The 25,547-nt window shown below is 35.4% G+C and overlaps 1 protein-coding gene across 1 annotated transcript in view; it reads right to left on the bottom strand.

Moving 5' to 3' along the window:
- The window catches only part of LOC136040304 (zinc transporter ZIP11-like), a 52,616-nt gene that overhangs the window by 10,843 nt on the left and 16,226 nt on the right, over positions 1-25,547 (bottom strand). Inside the window, exon 4 of the mRNA XM_065724546.1 lies at positions 12,898-13,059. Coding sequence (XP_065580618.1) covers positions 12,898-13,059 — 162 coding nt within the window. The remainder of the gene's footprint in view (positions 1-12,897; positions 13,060-25,547) is intronic.

The following is a 25,547-nucleotide window of genomic DNA, read 5'->3' as shown; positions in this document are numbered from 1 at the left end:
AATGAATGCGATAAATGAAGAAGGAGAAGAAAATAATAAAGAAACAAATATAGAAAAGAATTAAGTATATGTAGAAAGTATATTTAATACTTTCCAAGGAAATCGAGTAGTTTGGGACTTTTGATTGGTTAGGAGCTGCTTTTAAGAAAACAAGACGAAAAGAATTGAAGGAGAATAAGCAGAAATAAAATAAAAAGAAAAAAAGAAATGGAGAAAAATAAAAAGAAAAAAGGAACGAATTTAGTATGTATACCAGTGTAGAAAATATTTTTAATGTTATTCCTATTATTTCTCTATTTTTTGGGGCTTGTTATTTGGTTAGGAGCTGCTTTTATGGAAAACTAAGAAGAAGAAGAAGAAGAAACAAAGAGAAAAACATAGAAGCAAAACAGAAATGAACTTCGTGCATTTAATAGCATAGAAGATATTTCTACCATTTTCCCCATCGTTTACCTATTTTGGAGCTTTTTGATTAGTTAGGAGTTCCTCTTATGAAAAATGAAAAAAAAAGATGAAGAAACAAAAAAGAGAGAAACAAAAAAAGAAACAAATTTATGCTAGCATAGAAAATATCTTTAATATTTTCCATACAACCGCTTATTTTTGGATATTCCGCTTATTCTTGTTGATTCTTTAGGAGCTGCTGTTACAAAAATAAAGACAAAAAAATGAATTTAGAATATATAATCATATAGAAAATATTTTTACCATTTTCTACATTATTTGCCTATTTTTGGAACTTTTTGATTGGTTAGGAGCTCCTCTTACAAAAAACGAAGATTAAAAAAAGAATAATAAAAAAAAAACAAGAAGAAAAACTAAGAAACTAAAAAGGAAATAAGTTTATGTTAGCATAGAAAATATTTGTAATATTTTTCATACAATTCACTTATTTTTGGATCTTGTAGATTCTTTAGGAGCTGCTCTTAAGAAAAAGCAAGAAAAAGAAAATGAGGAAATCAGAAAGAAAACAATGAAAAAACTTAGGAAACATAAAAAGAAATGAATTTAGAATATACAATTATATGCAGAATATTTTTAAAATTTTCTGCATAATTTGCCTATTTTGGAACTTTTTGATCGGTTAGGAGCTCCTCTTATAAAAAAAAGACAAAAAAAATAATAAAAACAAGAAGAAAATCAAGAAGCCAAAAAGGAAACAAATTTATGTTAGTATAGAAAATATTTGTAATATTTTCCATACAATTCACTTATTTTTGGATCTTGTTGATTCCTTAGGAGCTGCTCTTACGAAAATAAAGAGAGAAAAAAAAATAAAGCAATCAAAAAGGGAAACAATGAAAAATCTTAAGAAACAAGAAAGAAATGACTTTATAATATATAATCATATAGAAAATATTTTTACCATTTTCTACATTATTTGCCTATTTTTGGAACTTTTTGATTGGTTAGGAGCTCTTCTTATAGAAAATGAAGCCCCCCAAAAAATAATAAAAAACAAGAAAGAAAAATTATGAAACTAAAAAGGAAACACATTCATGTTAGCATAGAAAATATTTGTAATATTTTCCATACAATTCACTTATTTTGGGATCTTGTTGATGCTTTAGGAGCTTCTCTTACAAAAATAAAGACAGAACAAAAATAAAGAAATCAACAAGAGCTAAGAGCTCATATGGCACTTGTGACGAGGCAAGAAGAGCTAAGAGCCAAGAGATCATATGGTATGAGCTCTAACAAAATTCTACGAATCAATAGATCGATTTAAAAGGAAAACAAGAGGCTTAATGCCGGTCAGGATTTAAAATATGAGCTCTGAGTCACGATGTCCTTCTAAATATCAAAATTCATTGATATCCGATCACCCACTCGTAAGTTATAAATACCTACTTTTTTCTAATTTTCCTCTCCCTTTAGCCCCCCAGATGGTCGAATCTGGGAAAACAACTTTATCAAGTCAATTTGTGCAGGTTCCTGACACTCTACCGATTTTCATCGTCCTAGCACGTCCAGAAGCACCTGACTCGCAAAATCACTTACCCCTGCCCCCAACTCCCCAAAAGAGAGTGAATCCAGTACGGTTCCGTCAATCACGTATCAAGGACATTTGCTTATTCTACCCACCAAGCTTCATCCCGAATCCTCGACTCCAAGTGTTTTCCAAGATTTCCCCCTCCAACTCCCCCTAATGTCAAAGATCTGGTCGGGATTTTAAATAAGAGCTCTGAGACATGAATTCCCTCTAAATATCAAATTTCATTAAGATCTGATCACCTATTCGTAAGATAAAAATACCCCAATTTTCCCGTTTTCCAAGAGTTCCGGTTTCCCCTCCAGCTCCCCCAATGTCACAGGATCTGGTCGGAATTTAAAATTAGAGCTTTAAAGAACAAGATCCTTCTAAATATCAAATTTCATTAAGATCCGGTCACCCTTTCGTAAGTTACAAATGCCTTTCTTTAATTTTCAAAATTACCCCCCCCCCCCGACTCCACCAAAGAGAGCAGATCCGGTCCGGTTATGTCAGTCACGTATCTTAGACAGGTTTTTATTCTTCCCATCCAGTTTCATCCTGATCTCACCGCTTTAAGTATTTTCTAACATTTCCGGTCCCCCAACTGCCTCCCCCAATTACGCTGGATCCGGTTGAGATTTAAAATAAGAGATCTGAGTTACGAGGTCCTTCTAAATATGAAGTTTCATGAAGATCCGATCACTCCTTCGTAAGTTAAAAATACGTTTTTTTTCTAATTTTTCAGAACGAACCCCCCACCCAATAGAGAGGATCCGTTCCAATTATGTAAATCACGTATCTAAGACTTCTTCTTATTTTTCCCACCAAGTTTCATCCCGATTCCCTCCAATCTAAGCGTTTTCCATGATTTTAGGTTCCCTCACCCCAAACTCCCCCCAATGTCACCAGATCCGATCGAGATTTAAAATAAGAGCCTTGAGACACGATATCCTTCTAAATATCGAATTTCATTGAGATCCGATCACCCTTTCGTAAGTTAAAAATACCTCATTTTTTCTAATTTTTCAGAATTAACCCCCCCCCAACTACCCCAAAGAGAGCGGATCCGTTTCGATTATGTAAATCATGTATCTAGGACTTGTGCTTATTTTCCCCACCAAGTTTCATCCCGATTCCTCCACTCTAAGTGTTTTCCAAGTTTTAGGTTTCCCCCCCCCCCAATGTCACCAGATCCGGTCGGGTTTTAAAGTAAGAGCTCTGAAAAACGATATCTTTCTAAATATCAAATTTCATTGAGATCCGATCGCCCGTTCGTAAGTTAAAAATACCGCATTTTTTCTAATTTTTCAGAATTAACCCCCCCCCCTAACAACCCCAAAGAGAGCGGATCCGTTCTGGTTATGTCAATCACGTATCTAGGACTTGTGCTTATTTTTCCCACTAAGTTTCATCCCGATCCCTCCACTCTAAGTGTTTTCCAAGATTAAGAGCTCTTTTTAAGAGTCAAAGAAGGTCGGAGAGCAACGCCCCCCCCCCCCTCCAAGGCCCTTTTTTCCCAAACGGATTCGATCAAAATTTTGAAATAGCCATTTTGTTCAAAATAGTTTAAAATAGCAAATAAGGTAAAATAGCAAAAACTCCGAGTTTGTTACAGCCCTCCCATAGCCAGTAGGCAAGAATTGCAAGTTATGCACTAAGGGCATATAAGGTTTTTATGTAAGGAGAGGTCTTATAAACTTTAGAGGTGGTTCAATTGACTGGAAATTGAAAGTTCTACTTACCATTTTAAGAGTAAAAAGCGAACGGAGGTCATCTACCCCCGCCCTTCACATACACCCTCTTTTCTCCAAACGCATTCAATCAAATTTTAAGATAGTCTTTTTTTTAATAGTCCAAGAATCAGATAACAAAAACTTCGGGGTCAATATATCCCCCTGGAGACTGGTGGAAGGGTTTCAAACTATGCCCGGAAGCATATAAGGTTTTTATGAAAGAGATAAATGTCGGAGAGGACTCGTTCTATCGGAAATTGAAAGCTCTAGTTCTCTTTTTAAGAGTAAAAAGGGACTGGAGGGCTGCTTACCCTCCTGCCCTTTTAGCCCCAAATCCATCCGATCGAATTTTTGAGATAGCCATTTTGTTAAATTAAGTCAAGAGATCGGATAACAAAACTCCAGGGTCAAAGCAACCCTCGAGAGCCCTGGGGCAAGTAATGTTATGTCCGGGGGGCATATTAGGTTCTTATGCGAAGGTTTTGAAATTAGTTCAAAGGTCAGATAAACCAAACCCTATACCCCACTCAAAAACTTATGAAAGATATTTTACTTCAAAATTTAAGCAAGCTGACCCCTGGCCTTCTCTGCATGGCTCATCCATTACCCCATTGCCCCCCCCCCAAAAAAAATTGTTAAAAATATTTTATTCCATCTCCCTTGTCCCTCCATTCCCCCTCCCCAAAAGAACAACAACACCTTATCAGCAATATTTTATTCAAAACAAACGTGAGCGGAGCCCTGGTCCTCCATGGCCCAATACCCCTTTCTCCCTAAAGAAATTATCAATAAATCATGGAAACTGACCCCTGGTCCTCCCTCCATGGCCAGACAAAAAACAACTTATTAGCGTTATTTCATTCCAAAAATCATAGGAGCTAACCCATGAACCTCCCTCCACGTCCCCCCCCAACCAAAAAACTAATTAACGATATTCTATTCCAAAAATCAAAATAATTTTATTAACTCTTTCCAAAACGGTTCAAGACACCTATATTCTTCACTACAACCAAGAGTTTGGATACTGCCCATTTCCCTGACAATAAAATCATAAGACCTACTGCGTAGTTGTCTCTTTACTAAAACCAATTATATTACGAATGTTTTCTTTTGTACTTATTAAAACATTGAAAACAAAATGAAAATTGCAGTGAAACCAGACCAAGATTTACGAATAGGCCCACTAGGCCTTGAGGCTTTTACAGTTCCCCGCAAAATCTTGCAAAAACGGAGCGGTTAAAACGCTTGGGCCTAGACGCGTGAATAAATAAATCTTCAAACGAGTAAAGTTTAAGTTGAATATGCAAATCAAGCTTAAAACGAACAAAAATATTTTGATACTGAAGTACAAATGAAACCCAAAACGAACAGAAATATATAAACAATCATAGCCAACAAACATACAATAGGTACTAATATAAATAAATAAATAAATCATAAAACGAGTGAAACTTAAATATGCAAATCAAGCTTGAAACGAACAAAAATCTCTAAAAACAAGAGTTTGGGTTTTGCCTCCTTTTTTCATTGTAAAACTCTAAAACCTACTGCGTCACTGGCGCTTTTGCTGAAAACGAATTATATTATAATTATTTTCTTTTGTACTTATTACAACATTGAAAATAAACATAAAATTTACAGTAAAATAAAATCTGCAACTGATGCTTTCAGAAATTAATATAACAAATATTCAGTTTAATTTTTATTATTTCTTTCCAAGACTGTTCAAGACAAATATAGCTTCACTACAAACGAGAATTTGGATACACTGAAAACAAATTATATTATAAATATTTTCTTTTGCAGTTACTGCAGCACTGAATATGAAAATAAAATTACAGTGAAATGTATCAAACATTCAGTTAATTTTATTTGTGCTTTCCGAGATTGTTCAAGACACAAATAGTTTTGAGTAGAGTGCCATTCATGCAATAGGTTTTAGACTTTTACAGAAGAGAGAAGAAGAGAAGAAGAAGAGAAGAAGGAGAGAAGACAGAGAGAAGGATATAAATCTTTCACAGAGAGAAGGAGGCAAAGTTCCAAATTCTTGATCGTAGAGATTTTTGTTCGTTTCAAGCTTGATTTGCATATTCAATTTAAGTTTCACTCGTTTTAAGATTTATTTACTCATTTATATTAGTACCTATTGTATATTTGTTTGCTATGATTGTTTATTTAATTTCTGCTCGTTTTGGGTTTCATTTATAATTCAATAGCAATTTCTTTTTTCCGTTTTAAGCTTTATTTGCATATTCAACTTAAGCTTTGATCGTTTTAAGATTTACTTATTCATTTTCTATTACTGCCTGTTGAATGTTTTTTTGCTATGACTGTTTATTTAATTTCTGTTCGTTTTGGGTTTCATTTATACTTGTTTAAGTCTAATATGACCTTTACTTTTCTTTGGAAAACTTATTTTTCGGAATTTTTTTTTTAATTAATAGAAAAAACAAGAACAAAAATGAAAAACTAAAAAGGAAACAAATTTATGTTGGCATAGAAAATATTTCTAATATTTTCCATACAATTCATTTATTTTTGGAACTTGTTGATTGTTTACGAGCTGCCCTTACAAAAAATAAAGACAAAGAAAATGAAGACATCAAAAAGAGAAATATGAAAAAAATTAAAAAAACAAAAAAAGAAACGAATTTAGAATACATAATCATATGGAAAATATTTTTACAATTGCCTATTTCTGGAATTTTTCGATTGGTTAGGAGCTCCTCTTATGAAAAACAAAGACAAAAAAAGGGAAAATTAACAAAAACTAAAAAGGAAACAAATTTAAGTTAGCATAGAAAATATTTCTAATATTCTCCATACATTTCGCTTATTTTTGGAACTTGTTGACTGTTTAGGAGCTACTCTTACAAAAATAAAGACAAACAAAATGAAGAAATCAAAAAGAAAACAATGAAAAAACCTTAAGAAACAAAAAAAGAAATGAGTTGAGAATATGTAATTATATGGAAAATATTTTTACCATTTTCTATATTATTTGCCTATTTCTGGAACCTTTTGATTGGTTAGGAGCTCCTCTTATAAAAAAAAAAAACAGACAAAAAAAAAAGAAATTAAAAAGGAAACAAATTTATGTTAGCATAGAAAATATTTCTAATATTTTCCATACAATTCGCTTATTTCTGGAACATGATTATTGTTTAGATGCTGCTCTTAAAAAAAAGAAGAAAAAAAAACGATAAAATCACAAAGAGAAACAAAGAAAAAACTCAAGAAACAAAAAATTGAATTTAGTGCATATACTAATATAGAAAATATGTCTACCATTTTCTATATTATTTGCTTTTTTTCACTTTTTTACAGTTAAGAGCCGGGAAATGTTTTTCATTTTTACCATGTAATTTGCCTATTTTTACAAAATTTTGATTGGGTAGGAGCTGATCTTACCAAACACGAACACGAAAAAGATGAAGAAACAAAAATAAACCAAAAAGAAAAACAATGAAGAAACCTGTTCCTGAGAAAATACACATACGCAAATTTGAGAACCAGTGTATCAGTGGTTTCTTTCGGTCTACATCAATAAACTGCTCCTGGTACCAAAAACTTCAAAAACTTCAAACACGTGTAGCCTTAATCTTCAGGAAAACATCTGCACTGGGACCATTCCCAATAATTAACACTGCGTCTTAGTCTACCTCCAAACTCCAAACTACCAAACTAGAGAGTTGAGTCGAAGTAGGGGGGGGGGGGGGTACGTAACGCGAGTTGACTGAGCAGCAATCATAAATGGAGGCAAAAACCCGTCAAATATCCGAAATGGTAGCTCCTTGGTATCTCCCTGCTGATGAATAATAAAGCTAAACCTAGGAGTTCAACTCACTCTAGTTACATCAACTGTACCCTTGTAGAATTTTGTAAAATTCTAGATGGAGAGCTGTTGTCCATCTTGGGAAGTAGTTGATGAAGATAAATGAACTCTCAGGGATGAGTACCCCTCTAAAAGGTATTGTAAAAGTAAGTAAAGTAAGTAAGACGTCACTAGACCCTTAAGGTCCAAACAGGTGGTGCTGATCTCCGTTTCATGGTCCTTCAGCCAAGAAGTACAATGGGGGGCTGGGGGCCAACCATCCTGTGCTTTCGCACACCCTTCCTGCTTACCTTCTCCAGATTTCTCTAGGTACCCATTTGGAGCTGGGTCGACTCTGGCTGAGCTTACAGAGTCACGCCACTGACCCCCATCCAAAACTAAATAATTGGTCACAACTGGGATTGAACCCGTGCCCCTTGGACACAGGATTCCCACGCCAGCCCGCCAACCACTCAGCCGGGACGGCACAAAAAGGTATTGGTCTTTGGCCAGCTGTTAAAATCTTTGTGTTACAAAAGTAAAGCCTTGAGAAATAAACGTATTGCTCCAACGAGGCTCCATACTTTATACCAACAAGGTCCTTCCTCTGCTCCACAAGGGAAGTGTGTGTGCCCTATAGTAATGAACTTCGAGGGATCTGTATTACCAAAAGTTAGAGCCAATGAAAAAGAGAAGGAAAATCCATGGTTATGCTGGAATGTCTTTTTTGCCAGAATTTAGATGAGCATAATTTTAACTTGCCATCTGAGCTCTACGAATAACGAAAGGATAGGGATAGTAGCTTAATAATACCTTCCCAGGGTATATTGTAACCCCTGAATTAAATCCTTAAATTTATTCACCCAACCTTCCAAAAAACCGTAGAGTCCCTCACCTAGAGCTTTACCAGCCACAAAATAGGGTAAAAGACATACAGTGATAAAAAAAAGATGTAATTCTTTCTGACAAAATATAAAAAAAAGGATGCAAAAGGAAACATGCTATTTCGATGACCTGACCTGAGTTTGTTTTTTTTCTAATACCCCGACTATGCCGACCGAACCTTTCGCAGCGAAGTTACGCCTGTTCGAACTCAGATCTTGCAATTCACCTGTTTTGGTTCCATCTATCCGAAAAAGATTGCATTCATTCATGTTGTCGGACCTGAGATAGATGGCGTGCATGTTGCAAACACAACGAAACTGCGGAGATAACGTGACTGCAGAGCCGCCACCAAGGCAAAAAGGAAAAACCTATTCGCATGTAATCCCATTCCTGCGGTTGCAGCTAACAGAGAATATCCCACAATTTGGCCCAAAACGCACAATCAATAATATCAATAACTCTGACACAATATAAAAAAAGCAATCGATTAAAACACCTCATCTTAGCACGCCGGTGCTGCTCCGATATCCAGTGCTGCTCGGATATCGGTAAGTGACCAATTCCAATCCAACGATAGCTACAATCCGAAGATGATTGGGTAAGTTGAATAGCTAATGAAAAAAAAAAAAAATATAACTGTACAGCTGCAACATCTGTGAGATGATGGCTCATCCTGAGGTATGCAATTAGAACTGGGCAGACATCATCATATTAAAAAAAATACAAAAGTAAAACCGGATATTTAGCTGATTAATAAATGGGTGCCCTACAGCACCCAACAGCGAGACATGGTGCTAAACATGTGCACATATAGTCTGTTTTGATTTAGCTCTAACCTTTCCTCCAAGTCATAGCCCAACATCTACTTTCCTCCTCCCGCTCAACATTCAGTGAAAAAATTCAACTTGATACCCCTGGTCATCCCCAAGATATGGCAGATAGGCAATTATAGTAACTTGGAAACATGCGGCAGCTCTTGTATTTCCTTGCTGCTTAACCTTGCAGAGATTATAAGTGCCATAGGGGCGTACATCGCAAAATATTTGGGTGGATCAAAGACAAAATTGTTTAACCCCATCTCCACAATACAAAATTTTGACGGTCCTTTCCCATTCCCTTACCTTTCCTTTTCCCACAATACTTTTAATTTAAACTTTATCCCTCAAGCCATTCTCGTGATATTGCAGGGATGCTATTTCGATGACCTGAGCTTTCTTGTTGGTTTTTTTCTAATACCACGACTATGTCGATCGAAGCTTCCACGGCGAAGTTACGCTGCTCAAACTCAGATCTTGTAATTCACTTGTTTTGGTGCCATCTATCCGAAAAATATTGCACTCATTCACGTTGTCAGACCTGAGGTAGATGGCGTGCAAAGGAGAAAACTATTCGTGTCTCATCCCATTCCTGTGGTTGCGACTAACACGGAATGTCCCATAAGTAGGCCCAAAACTCACAATCAACAATGTCTTGTAACTATTTAACTAATCGAACTTCCCTCGAAGCTGTAGCCTGCTACAACTATGCCACGAATTAATTGCTTGCGCCTTCAACCTCCTTTATTGCAATTTGAACCATCCTAAATACAGAGAGTTATACCGAAATTATTACTCAGCAACGCCCGGCTACTCTCGAACAAGATGAATAAACTGGAAACAGTCTTACGCCTGAATAATATCTCCGTTGCCGCTATTACAGAAAGCTGAAACGTGACTGAACAAACTTGCACTATCTATGGTTTTAGAACTAGGGTTATTACACGGTAAGACGGAGGCTTCAATCCTAATTTTGGTGCCATAGCAATATTTTGCAGAAACAACATTCCCCACACGTTCCTGCTCCAACTGGAAGACCATAATCTTTGTGGGTTTAAAAATGCCTAAGGGACTACCCAAACACTTCTTCTGCCTTATTTTGGAAGCTGTCTACTATCTAGAAAACGCAAGAAATCACAAAAAAACTGTTGTTGTACTTACACAAGGGGGAAGAATTTTTGCCACACTAAGTTCAGCTACCCCACCATTGCTGTGTGTGGAGATTTTAATCAGGCTTCTAGCCTAGGCTTGTGGCAAGTTGTCAAAGCCACTACTTATGTTACTGGAGGTAGACTAGACTTGATTTGGACAAATACTGAAAGCTTCTACCACAATCCCCACAGCCTAGGGTCACTGGCAAAATCAGACCATTATGCTGTCTTCTAGCAGGCGAAATTCCTATAGCAGCTCCTAAACGCGTCCCTATTGTAGTAAGACCTGTCACTGAAATGAACATTCGGTCCTTCGGACGATGGATAAGTCAGTATGATTTCCCAGCAGTACTCAATGAACAAGCCCTGGATAGAAGAATCTAATTTCTAATCTCGATGTTGTACGAAAAGTACGAGGAGCACATCCCAGCAAAGACTGTTCGGAAGTGCTCCTATGGTCGACCCTGGATCACAGCTGAAGTCAAGCCTCTTACAAAGCATCAGTCTAAAGCTCATGATAAAGAATTGTTCAACAAAGTCATTGTCTTCTGTTGCCAAGCCAAGAAATCGTTTGCTGCAAACCACGATGATCTATGAAAAAGTCTGCAGCTATTAGTTGCATTATAAGGACAAGATACTTATATTTTTAGATTTAATAGTATCAGTTTTACCCATTTACCTAGCAAGAATTTAGATATTAATTAGATTTTTTTACAGAAGGATCTAAACTTGCTAAAAAAAATAATTTCTAAAAAAAGCGGTTTTCTAAAATTGTTTTCCATGTATTTTCACTTAAAAAATTATGCACCAAATTTAAAACTTTTAATCATGGTATAGCGGTAGCTGCAGCCAAGTAAAGAATACTCAAGTAAGCAAAATTTAATAAAGTGTTGAACAAAAAACCTAGCAAGTGGGAAAAATGGTCATTTCTAGCTGGTTAAGGAATGGTAACTATTATCTAAATTAGTCTTAATGGTAAAATGTTATTTTAAAACAAGTTTAGGGGATTTCGACTTCCTCTAATGCTCCCTTAACTTGTCGCGGTTTTTCTATACCCTTTGTTTCCGCCTTTCGGTGGTTGGTTATTACTGTTACTAATTCAATTTCTTGCCTACGGCAGTGCACTGTTCGTGATGTTCAAAAGAAAATTCAAATGGGGTATTCTAGGATAGTTGCTAATCGAGGGAAGTATAATAGACGTGCACTGGGTAGGCTATATGCTACATTCTGTGATCATTCTGTCCTTTATCTTTCTGGTCTTTATCCCCTTCTAAAGAAAAATGATGTCAATCAGATTCGGACTTTTTATTTCAGATATTGTAAATTTTTACTTTATCTCTCCCCTTGGTATAGCAATGGTAAGATAATTCGTAAGTTTGATGTCCCTGATGTAACTGTAAAATTGGCCTTCCTGCATGGAAGGTTGTCGGAATCAGCTTTTTATCGTTTATCACCTCATCATCCTTTGGTCCGTCTGTTCGGTTAATCTCATTGTAGCGTAGTGTTTTTTCTATTTGCAATGTATTTTATTTGCAGTGTATTTCATTTTCATTTTTTTCTTTTTTGTGTTACTCCACAAGTGCCATAACTTGTTACGATGTGGGTTATAAATAAATTATTATTATTATAGCCTGAAAACCAAGACCGCATTCAGGGGGGGGGGATTTGAACCATCCTCCCTCCAAAAAAGTGTTTTTCGGACTCGTAAAAACGTAACAAAAATTAATATCAGCAAATTTCCGACGCATTTTTTAAACATTTTTATACCCCCCCCCCCCCCAAAAAAAAAAAAATCCTGGATACCTTCTCGCTGAAATCCCTAAGAAACGGGATGAAATCGAAACAAAAAGTACTTTATTGGAACTACCAAGGCCGAAAACACAATTCAGATTTCTTACAGTCCTCTTTTTTTCGGATAAGACCGAATCTAAGCTATAAAGTGACAGCAAAATTTCCCACTTTCGATAATACGTTAAAATTGCATCAAAACACAAAAACAACGTTGAAAAATTTCAAAGGGAGTATAAACCAAGAAAGGTGTTCTTCAGTACTTCTGTGGTAAAATGCGTAGCCTTCTTTAGTTTCAATGGTTTACGTATACGACGTATTTTTTAAGCCAATAACACTACTCCTTATTTCTGAACAACCAACAAACCCCACCTTTTTAAATCCTTATTGGTCCTTCTGGTAAATCTTAAAGCCAGTAATAAGAGCGAAAATTTTGATTCTATCTTATTGGTTCTTCTGTGTGAAATTTTTAGTATTCTCTTCTGAAAATTTTTGAGTCACAAGACTGTTACAATTACACTCTCTGTTTTCTGTGGTAATAATCAGGGGTGCTGTTTCACGAAAAGGTAGGGGTTGAAAGTAATTCAGGAAGTTTAGGAAAGTAAATAGGAAATTGAAGGAAATTTAAGATGAAGGCATAAAAACAGTATGTTTCAAAATCCGAGGGAGGTGATGGTGGCATTTACCCTCTACTCCCCGAATTGGAGCCCCTGGTAATAATAACTTAAAATGTTACCAGGTATATTATGAACTGTTATGGCCACAATCAAAAGCAGAATTCTTTTCCACTGATCTAGCCTTGTCTTCTTTTCTTCTTCAGAGAAACCTAGCTCGCTAGGGCCATCTTCGGTTCGATTTGGATGACGATGACGTAATTCTGTCCCGTTAGCTTGTAATGCTGTAATCAGAAAAAAACTATAAGATAAAAGAAATAGCTTGTTATATTACATGGCCCTAAGTTATAATGCATACTCGGACCCGGGGGAATTTTTGACCAAAATAAATCTGAAATTGACAAAGACTCGATTATTTTTCTTGGCAATTTATTTTATTTCAGTATCACATCCCTTGGCCAGGGCCAGATTTAAAAGCTTTGACGCTTCTAGGCCCAAGCGCTCTTGCCACACTGTTTTTGCGAGATTTCCAGGGAAATCTTCAAAAATTCAGGGGATAGTAAAAGCATTGAACATGAAGCAACTGATTAATCGAAAGTAATGAAAGAGAGAGGCGATATTGAACTATCAGCTGCCATTCTTGGGAGACCTCTAATAGTTTATAAGTGACCACAGAATCCCTGTGTTGTTTTAAAATCAGTTTCCTGCGAATAGGCAGCACGGTGGCGGAGTGCACCTCACACTTTGACTATAAATCACATCAGCTGAATTTTTGTTAAGAACAAAAAATCACTGAGTGATAACTAGTTGCGTCCCATTGTATTGTGTGCCCCTAGGCCCACGCTTGGAGCGCCTATTGGTAAATCCTGGCATGCCCTTCGCTATACTACTAACTACTACTAATAACTCATGCAGCACCAAGCCGTCTGAGGCCAACACAGCTACGCACACTTCTCCTCCAACCTAATCTATTCAAGGCCTCCCTCTTTAACCCCCCCCCAGGAAGTTCCCATTTCCTATAAATCTTTATTTATGACATCTTCCCACCCCAGACGAGGACTACCTGCTTTCCGTTTAGCCCCAGACGGTTGGCCAAAAAGGACAATCTTCGGCAATCTGTCAAGCCCTTGACTATGGTATTTCAAGATGGCGAAGGACATATTTAACTGAACAAAACAACTGAAAATTTCATTCCTGGTTTTGGACATTTATGCGACCATTTACCTAGCAAGAAAAAATCACCAGTGTGGAAAAAATCTAAACCGAGTCCAGTGACATCAATTCACAAAAATTTATGAGGAGGGCAAAATATGTTTTTCAAACCTGAGAGGGGGCAATATATACGTTTTTTTAGTTCTTTTTAATAAGATGCAACAAAATATAATTTGATAATATGAATAAGAAGTGACCCAAATTTCGGAAAAATTAGGGTTTCGAAAGGGAGGCCTTGGCCCTGAGGCCCTTCCCTTAGGCCCCTGCATCTTGTATATTCTTTTGCGGTAAGAAAACTAAACAAAACAGAATAAAAACCAAGAACATTAACCTGTTCAATCTTTTCTTATCTTTTATTTAGCATGCACCTGGATTTTTATCACTGTTGTCACGGTGGATTTTTGGCTGTTGTCACATAGGATGACAGTCACTGTTGTCACAGTGACTGTTGTCACATAGGATTTTTATCACTGTTGTCACGGCAGTGATAAGTCTGGGAGAGTAGCGAAAGCGACCTTTGTCTCATATTTGATATCTTAAATTTGGAAAATCAAATCCCATATCACATTCAAAGAAATGTGACAAAATGAAGCTTGTCGCAATTACGAAAGAACTTATGAATGAAATCCTTTGAATTCAGAAAAGGGCCAAATTATACTTGAGGACGAAGGGCCAAGTAATTCGAGTCATTTTAAGTCTTTTGCTAAAAAGTAAACTACTCTCGAACGCAACTGAAAGTTTCCTGAACGATTATTAACTACAAATCATTATCACTCCACAGAGTCATTTAAAGGAGGCAACCGCAGCAAGCTGCCCCGGGCGCCCTGGTTGGGGGGGGGGGGTTGAACCCACTTTTATCACATTTTCATTTTCATTCGACTTTCTTGCTAGAACGGTTCTGTCCTTCGAGCATACCAAATTAGGCTTCTAAACTTTGAATGGACCAAAAATCAAGTTTAAATCATTTATTCATTTTCAAAATCATCTGAAGTCTTCACAGATTCCCAAATGTCTAAATAGTTTCAAACCGGATTTTTAATTTATTCGAAAAAAGTCGAAATCCAAGTTTTAGCTGATGTCACAGCATCCAAGATGGGTGACGAAATGCCAAAACGAGCGTATAAGACACATTCTTTTAAAATATTTCGTCATTGCTACTTTTGAATCATTTGAATGGCTAGTTTTAAGCTCCTTTGGAACTCTTTTCTGGTGGCAGACATCAGGCACAAACCCGTTTTTAAAGGGGGGCCTAAAATGAAAAAAAAAGATCGGAAAGGGAAGTATAAGAAACTTCGTTAGATAATTTGAATAAAAAGTACCCACAGATAAAAAAAAATTATAATTTGAAGGGAGGGGCCACACTCCCCAATCGTCATCATGTTCATCATTGTTCAGTCATGTCTATTGCCAAGACGCATCTTCATTATGTCGGTCTATAAAAACTAAAGCCTTTCATTAGAGGGTTTCAATGATCTACATCGGGTGTTTTAACTAGGGGGGTATACATAACACTTGGGATGGCCCACTAAGGACGTAAAACTTCTGAATACGGTTATTTATTTGATTTGATGCGTTAGTTTATACTTGGTTTCTACGTTAATGACTATATTTCAATAATGTTTGAATAGTCAACTGAGGGGATATGGGATTAGTTGGAAAATCAATTTGAGTTGTTTCGCTGCAGTGAAGTACCAGACTGTTATCTAGCTGCAGCTTCGTAGATATTGAGATGGTCCCTTTACCTCAAAAGATGCAAATATCAGACTGAAAAATGCTACGATGTCCATTTTTCTAGGGACACCAATTGAGAGGGGAGGAGGCAATTACTCCCCCTTGATTTTTTCTTCCCATAGGTATAGAAAACAACTTTTTCTAGTATTTTTCGTTGAACAAATCGAAGAAAACAAAATCTCCCCTGTATTTTCTGAAGCATCTCTTTTTGTATCTTCATTCACACAAATGCAAAAATAATCCTTTTCCCTCCTATATTTTCGAGAATTAGCTACCCTGCCCCCCCCCCCCCCTTAGAAGCAGTTCCCCAATTGATGCCATTGGATAGATCACTATATCTTCGTTCCTTATTCAGAGAAATAGTTGAGGAATGGAGCTTATTACCTCTAAATTGTCCTCCTGGCCGAGTGGGTTGGTGCGCTGGATTCGGGATCCCTTGTCTGAGAGGACGCGGGTTCGAATCCCAGTGTACCCAATTCTTCAGTTTGGGACGGGGGTCAGTGCCGTGACTCTGTAAGCTTAGCCAGAGTCGACCCAGCTTTAAATGGGTACCTGGAGAAATCTGGAGATGGTAAACAGGAAGGGTGTGCGAAAGCACAGGATGGCTGGCCCCCAACCCCCCATTGCACTTCCTGGCTGAAGGGCCAAGAAACAGAGATCAGCACCGCCGGTACGGACTGTAAAGTCTAATGCCGTATCCTTTACCTTTTTTTTTTAAATTGTCTTAGCCATAAAATGAAAAGTTGATTTTTTTTTTTCTTTTTTTTTAGAACAACATGTGCTTGATATAAGTAAAAACAAAACAGAAAAAAAAAACACGTTCTTTGTACCATTGCATTTTGAATAACCCCAACCGGTCAGTGAAATAGGATACGCTTATAATGAATAAGCAAATAAAAATCACACGAACTATGCAGAAAATTTGCAGAAAAATTTTCTATGCAGAAAAAGGGGCGTCAATCATGGAATGATTAACCTTTAAACTTTATTTACGCATTAGATAATAAAACAATGCAATTGTTTCTGCGATTCCATTGTGTTCAATTTTATTGTCTTCAATAAAGTCAAAATTAGACAGGCTGTTAACTACATTTCATAATTAAATCTATACTGTGACATTTTTGGGACCATCTATCGAATAGTTATACTGAGTCGCCCGCAAGGGGGACAAAGAAAAGCCAAAGGGTGTAAATTAATCAGAGACGAAATTTTGGAAAAAAATATTTTAAGCTCCACAAATTTCTTGAGAGGTGAATGAATGAAATATCCAAAAATAGAGAGAATGAGGATTTTTCAATAAGGAATACGTTAAGTAAAGAAAGGCGGTGTTTGCACCAGGCATCATTAGTTCCCTTGTGCGACACTTTTTTGAGCCAGAAGGCCCGTATTCCTGGATTTGCTTCATGAAAAAGTTTCATTTAAGTTAAAAAAAAAAGTAAATCCCCGATTTTACATGTGTCGCCTAAGACAGCCAGTATTTAAAAAACTTCAATAAATATCCACATATAATAGCCTACTACATTAAGAAAAAAAATTCAAAAACGTACAGTTTTTCTGAACGTAATTAGTAAATCTTTTTTTTTTATTCTTGGAGGTGGCCAAAACACGTCTGAAGACAGTGAAATGGATAAGAAGGGTTCAATAACGACTACGTTATATAGACAGTGTTTCCACATTGCAAAACTAATTCTGTCCTGGAATATTTTGAAGACCAGAAGGCCCGTAGTTTTTAAATATCAGGCTAGGGGATAAAATAAAGATCAAAGGTCCTGTGGTGGCGCAGTGGATTTGACCTTAGCTTGGTAATACGGGACCCAGAGATCGAATGACGCTGCAGGAATGCACTGCAGGGCCGACGCAGGGACCTTAGTAGTCAAGAAGCGTCGTTAATTCTTAAATAATAATAAAGATCAAAGGATTTAAGTTGAACTGAAAAGAAATGAAAAAAAGAACAATATAAAAACATGGAAGATGCTTGGAAAACGACCAAGTAAAAGCTTCAAAAATGGTAGGGCGGAGGAGGAGTGTACCAGGTTTTCCAGCTCCTGACTGCTTCATACTGCAAGAAGTTGGTGGTACTTGTAATCGTAGCAGGAAACGAGCTTCAATAGCTCTGCCCGGCTCTTTGAAGTTGACGCTTTTTTCTTACCACATGGTTCTACCAGAGCGGAGTGATGTGGGTGGGTGGGGGGTGGGGTTGGTGAAAATTCAATAAATGTCTGAAAATATAAGAATGCACTTTATACCTACTATTAATCTAAACTACTATGAAGTAGTTTAAGTTTACGTCGATTTATTCCTTTATGTTTTAAGACTGATTTACTTTTAATATATAATTCAAATTAAGTTTTAATCCATTGGTTAAAAAATGAGTTCCTTTTACACCTAATTCGATTTATTATTTGAAATTAAATTACTTGGAATTACATTAGATAGCAAATTCAACTACTTTAAATGAAATTTAGTAAATTTATTACTTAAATCAAAGACGAGAACATGATTCCAGAAACATGAGAATAAGATTAAAACCATTTTATTTTTGAATGCAAATCTTACTTCTCAGATCTCTCCCAACGTTCAAACCTACCTGGGAAACCAATAAAACAATTAAAGTTGAAAAAATTATATTAGGGTTCAAGTTTTCAATATTTTGCTTTTCTTCGGGCCTATGATCTCCAATTACCAAAGGCAATCGAAATGAAATTAAAATCGTTTGAACGGGTCGACCGGAAACTTTCACAACCATATATCTTACAAAATTAAGAAAATCGGGAACTCATTTATTAAGGAAAAAGTCCTCCTTACTTCATAGTGAAATATGATATGCTTATAATGAATAAGCATATAAAAATTACAAGAACTATGCAGAAAATTTGCAGAAAAATTTTCTATGCAGATAAAGGGGCGTCAATCATGGAATGATTAACCTTTAAACTTTCTTTACGCATTAGATAATAAAACAATGAAATTGTTTCTACGATTCCATTGTGTTCAATTTTATTCTGTTCAATAGAATCAAAATTAGACAGCCTGTTAACTACATTTCATAATTAACTCCATGCTGTGACATTTTTGGGACCATCTATCGAATAGTTATACTGAATCACCCGCAAGGGGGACAAAGAAAAGCCAAAGGGTGTAAATTAAACAGAGACGAAGTTTTGGAAAAACATATTTTAAGCTCCACAAATTTCTTGAGAGGTGACTGAATAAAATATCCAAAAATAGAGAGAATGAGGATTTTTCAATAAGGAATACGTTAAGTAAAAAAAGGCGGTGTGGGAGAAAAAGAAAACTAAAAAAAATAAAAATAATAAAAAACTAAAAAAGGTAAATGTATTCAAGCCGAAGTAGCTGAGTTGGTAAAGCGTTATGTTCCAGGTTCTAGGTCCGAGAGGTTCCAGGTTCGAACCTTGGCTTTAGCATTAATACAAAAGAAGAAAAAAAACTAAAAAAGGTAAAAACTACAAAAAAAAATAAAAATAAAATACTAAAAAAACTAAAAAGCTAAAAAAACTTAAAAAAAGGTAAAAAAATAAAAACTAAAAAAGAAAAAAACTAAAATAAAAACTAAAAAAAAGGTAAAAACTACAAAAAAAAACTAAAAATAAAAAAAACTAAAAACTATTAAAAAAACTACAAAACTGAAAACTGAAAAATAAAAATAAAATAAAAAAAGGAAAAAACTGAAAAATAAAGGAGAAAAAGAAAACTAAAAAAAATAAAAATAAAAATAAAAAAAACTAAAAAAGGTAAAAACTACAAGAAAAAATCTAAAAAGAAAAAAGAAAAAAACTAAAAAAGCTAAAAAAAAGGTAAAAACCAAAAAAAAAACTAAAAAGAAAAAAAGGAAAAAAAAAATTATTTCATCATATACCAATTCAAAAACGAATGTATATACAGACCGGGACACAAGGAATATAAATGACGACCGGGACACTCGAAGAGAAATTACAGACTGGGACACTGGGACACAAATGACGACTGGGACGTGTGTGTCGACTGACGTCATGTTTGTGTGTCGACTGACGTCATGTTTGTGTGTCGACTGACGTCATGTTTGTCGACTATAAATGACGACTGGGACACAGGGACACAACTACAACGGGGACGCCGGGGGGCACAGGGGGGATATATAAATGACGATGGGGAAACAAGTAATGTTTGATTAGCAATCACCATCAACAAAGCTCAAGGGCAATCATTAGAATAATGAGGTATAGATCTGAATTCCGATTGTTTTTCCCATGGACAATTATATGTTGCATGTTCAAGAGTCGGTAAACCCGACAATCTATTTATATGTACAGACAATGGGACAGCGAAGAATGTTGTATATTCGTAAGTTTTACGTAGTTAAAAATATATATATATATATATATATATATATATATATATATATATATATATATATATATATATATATATATATATATATATATATATATATCTATATTCACAGGTGGGACACAGGGACACAACTACAATGGCGCGTAACTAATATGGCGCGTAACGACTTAAGCGCGCGGGGGGGCTTGGGGGGCGCGAAGCGCTAGTATATATATATATATATATATATATATATATATATATATATATATATATATATATATATATATACAGCTATATATATAGTCCTGGCCGAGTGGGTTGATGCGCTGGATTCGGGATCCCTTGTCTGAGAGGATGCGGGTTCAAATCCCGGTGTACCCAATTCTTCAGTTTGGGACGGGGGTCAGTGGCGTGACTCTGTAAGCTTAGCCAGAGTCGACCCAGCTCTAAATGGGTACCTGGAGAAATCTTGGCTGAAGGGCCAAGAAACGGAGATCAGCACCGCCGGTACGGACTGTAAAGTCTAATGCCGTATCCTTTACCTTTTACCTTTATATATATAGTATATATATATATATATATATATATATATATATATATATATATATATATATATATATATATATATATATATATATATATATATATATCCACTTAGCAAACACATACAACTAGATTTTATTTTCACTTTCCTTGGTCCTAAAATCAGATTGAGCGGGGAAGACATATGTTTATCCCACCACATGTTGCATACACGCACTAACAAACCAAAAAAAAAAAAAAAAAAGGTTAAGGGCTTGAGAAAATTATGGCATTTTCTCACCACAAAGTTTTTTGTCTTTTTTTTTTTCGTTGTAACCGCAGATATTAAGGTATATGTCGCTTCTGAAACAACCGATTTTGGGACTAGCCAGCAGCTGTAACTTGCGTCAAAAAGACAAAATACTTATATCATTGGATTAATTAGGATAAGATTTATCAATTCACCGAGTCAGAAATATATAAATAATATAAATAATATAATATAAATAATATAAATAATATAAATAACATAATATAAATAATATAAATAACAAAAATAATATAATATTGCTTAGACGTTTTCATGGGGAAAGATTTAGGGGATTAGAGGATCACCCTATCTTGTCGATTGTAAGCTTTATTTCATGTTCTTAAGCTATTTGGAACTGATTGAGCAATTTTACCGAACTTTTCTGGAAATCTTAGAAAAATCATTTAAATTCTCGCCTTTTGTGCCATAGATAAGATATATTCATGAGATTTATCATTAGAAACCATAAATTTTGGTTTTTAGATTGTACAGAGCCGACTTTTTTGTTCAAGTTATGGAAATGGTCGTTCCTAAAAATGTTCTAGCACAGCTACTAGAAAATTGAAACCCCCTAAAAATCAGCTCAAAGGAAATATCATTTGAGCAATTTGGTAGATTTGGGAGTCCCCTGTGGTATTACACGCTTTGACATAAAACCTTGCGGACACAGGAGAAGTAAAACCATGTGCACAGAATTTAAAATATAATTCACTAGATGCATACAACTGAATATAAAAATGGCGTCTTTTGTTGATATACCAAAACCGAAGGAGAGGAGAAAAATAACACGAAAATAAAAATAATACTAAAGATCGCACAGCGAACATGAACTTTCAACACGTCTACCTGAAAGCAGATATGCCTCTAGTCGCAGCAATACGAGAAATATTCTAGTAATACCGGGATACTGACGGCAATAGGGGGATTTCTTCTCTGAGATTTATCCGATGAACATCTACCCCAGAAAATATTAAAATAGTGGCGGACTGTAGGACTTGCAGGACTTGCATTGCAGGACTTGTAGACAATTTTCTCTAGAAAAATAGCTAAAAACTACAAATTGACACCAATAGAACTCGCCCTTTCGCCAATGGAACACTCTGGTGACAATCTCAGTAAATTCATTAATGATAACAATATTTTCGGTGATATAAAACTACTTTTGCTTCAAGATGCACTTCGACGAGCGGACAGGCATAAGCCCTATCACGTGAGACCGGTCAATGTAAGTGACATTGATAATATGGAAACGTCTGTTCAAGATTCTGGAACAACAACAACACAACCAAAGTAGGAAGATTCAACATTGTCAAATGTTTTGTCAAGCGTTGGAGACCTGCTGCTACACTCATATCGTCAACCAAGCAAAAGAGTCTTGACATTTCTTATGAGAAGTGAACACATTAAAGTTGATAGTAAAGGGATACGAATTATAATTCAGGGGGAAAGTATTAATCTACTTGATTTAACATATTATATGGTTACAAATCATAAAGGACTTTTATCACTTGGCAATCATCAACACAACCTTTTACTTACATTAAACTTCCCGAAGTCTTATTGCTAGTACGAAAATTTTAAAGTATGAAAGAGGGTAGCGGACACTATACTGCGTTTTTGCATTCAAAATGGTTGAAGTTTTGAAACATGTTTATGAAAATATTGGTGAAGTGGGAAGTCTAAGTTCCCCCCCTCCCGACACTTTCTCATGTCACTGGAAGAGAGTATCTACAAAATGAACCAAGTTACACTCCAAATCGAAATCATAGGCTTCGTGGTAACCATTATCGAAAAACTAAAGCCTTTTCCCCATTACATATAATACAAAGATATCTTTTAACTCTAGATGAGATTCAAAGGCGTCACAATACACCCTACAAATATATTCTACATGCAATCAGTGTCTTTAGACACTATGTAGATGCGGACAAAGAAAGGACACTATTTAGACTATTTACTATTACACTATTTTTACTTTTACACTATTATATTTTTATTACATTTTACATTTATTATGTTTATTTTACATTTTTATTACATTTTTTATTACATTTTACACATTTTATTACATTTACACTGTTAGACTATTTAGACACTATTCCATTGCGGACAAAGAAAGGTGTTGAAGTTGCTAATGCTATAGAAAGTATTCTTCACCAAGATTGTTACAGAAGAATTCAAACGGATCAAGGTAGTGAATTTCATAACCCACATGTAGAGAAGAGATTAGTGAAATATAATACAATTCTCTATTATAATCACAGTCCTATGAAGGCTGCATTGGCCAAACGATTGGTAAGAACTATTCGACTTTTAATTTCAAGATATTGTACATGAAAAAGTACTCATGCTTTATTCAAAATTTAGATAAAATCATGCAAATTTATAAACAGCGTTCCCGTCGGTCTCTGTTCGACATTAACCCTCAGGAAGTTCATCGTGAAGATCTTGATACACTTGACACTTTTCTTAAACAATATTCCAGTGAAAAGGTTGGGAAGAAAAAATTCAATGTTGGTGATAAAGTTCCAATTAATAAAATTACTAAGATTTTTGAAAAGGAGAATTACTCATGGTCCACTGAACTCTTTAAAGTGTCGAAAATCCTGGACACTAAATTTAGTTTGCCAAGAACTAATTTTTACAGCAGCCATGGAAAGAACTAATAAAATTAAACTGTATATTTGATATATAATTACGTTAATTGCTGAAACCTTATCAGTTCAAGATTTTATTTCACTGCAATTTTTATTTTATTCTTAATGTTATTATAAGTAAAAAAAAGAGATAGTATTTGTAATATAATTCGTTTTCAGCAAAGCGCCAATGACGCAGTAGGCTTTATATTTTTACAGTTAGGGTAACGGACAGTAGCCAAACTCTCACTTGTAGTGAAAACTATATGTGCCTTGAACAGTCTTGAAAAGAACTAAAAAAATTGAACTTAATATTACAGATATAATGATGGTAATTGCTGAAAGCTCATCAGTTTAAGATTTTATTTCACTGAAATTTTCATTTTATTTTCAAAGTTGTAATAAGTACAAAAGGCGCCAATGGCGCAGCAGGCTTTGTACTTCTAATAAATGAAAAAAACAGTTTTTCAACTGAAAGTCAGTAGCAACATTGAAACTTTAAACTAACAGAAATTATTACGTATATGAAGGGAGTCGCCCCCTCCTCAATACCTCGCTCTTTACGCTAAAGTGTTTAAGTACTTTTAAAAAAGCTTATTATTATAATTTAATTACCGTTGCGATTCAGGGTTCATTCTTAAAGAACTGGGACGAAATTCAAACTTTAGTGTAAAGAGTGAGGTGTTGAGGATGGGGCAACCCCCTTTTTATCCGTACTAATTTCTGTTTGTTTTAAGTTTTGATCTTGCTCCTTACTTTCAGTTTAACTTGTGGTCGTTTTTTAAATAATGCCAGGAAATCTGGCCCCACCTCCAGGGAGAAATCTGCCTCCACAGGAAATATCCTCTAGACAATTCAATTTCAGTAAAAATACACACAGCACAATTACCATTAACAACTCCACGCGTAAAATTGAGATGGAAAAGAGAAAGCAAGACATATAAAAAGAATTTTGCATAGGAATTTTGGCAAATTCCCATAGTATATAAATTCCCACAGTATATAATTTCCCCTGACAAGTTCACCCCCCGGGAAACTTCCCTCCCCATGGAAATCCCTCCGTGGAAAGACTCCCAGCAGAACATTCGTCCCCATCCCCATCCAGAAAATGTATGTATACTTCCCAATAACAAATACTATGCGTAAACAATGGGAAATTTTTAAATTTAAAGGCCTTTTCCTTGGGGCTATGGGGGGGTCATGTTATATCCAAAGCCACAGTTATTGGGCCTTTCAACCATGGTGAACAAAATGGCTATCTCACAATTCCGATCGGACGATTTTGGGGAGAAATGGCGAGGGAGGGGGCCAAGTTACCCTCCAATCATTTTGGTCACTTAAAAAGGGCACTAGACCTTGATCACCCCTGGGAAAAACAAACAGAAAAAAAAAACAAAAAAACATGAACGCGAAACCGTATTCTTTCTTCTGGTAAAAAATACAAAATTCCACATTTTTGAAAATAGGAGCTTGAAACCTCTACAATAGGGTTTTCTGATACGCTGAATCTGACAGTGTGATTTTTCTTTAGATTCTGTGACTTTTAGGGGGTGTTTTTCCCTTTTTTCTAAAATCAGGCATATTTTCTCAGGCTCATAGCCTTTGATGGGTAAAACTTAACTTAATGAAATTTATATATTTGAAATAAGCATAATAATTCGATTCTTTTGATATATCTATGGGTATCAAAATTTCGTTTCTTAGAGTCTCGGTTACTATTGAACCGGATCGCTCCTTCCTTAAATAATAATAATAATTTATTTATAACCCACAAAGTACATTAAACTGTGGAGTAAACACACAAAAAAAGAAAAAAAAGACAAAAAACGTAACAACATAAATAACATAGCAGCATAACAACATACAACATAAGTAAATTACCTCAATTCAAAAAATGGCCAGAGGGTCAAAAACACCAATCATTTGCCGAGTTTTAAGACTTATATCTTTAGATAAATGTTTCAGTCGCGAGGGCGCATCAACGATGTCAAATTTAACACAGTTACAGTTCGTTACCACAAATGTTTGA

Source organism: Artemia franciscana, chromosome 20 (genome assembly GCF_032884065.1).
Source record: "Artemia franciscana chromosome 20, ASM3288406v1, whole genome shotgun sequence".
NCBI lineage: Eukaryota > Metazoa > Arthropoda > Branchiopoda > Anostraca > Artemiidae > Artemia > Artemia franciscana.
The sequence above is the reverse complement of the archived record's forward strand: the minus strand, read 5'-3'. Positions and strand labels throughout refer to the sequence as shown.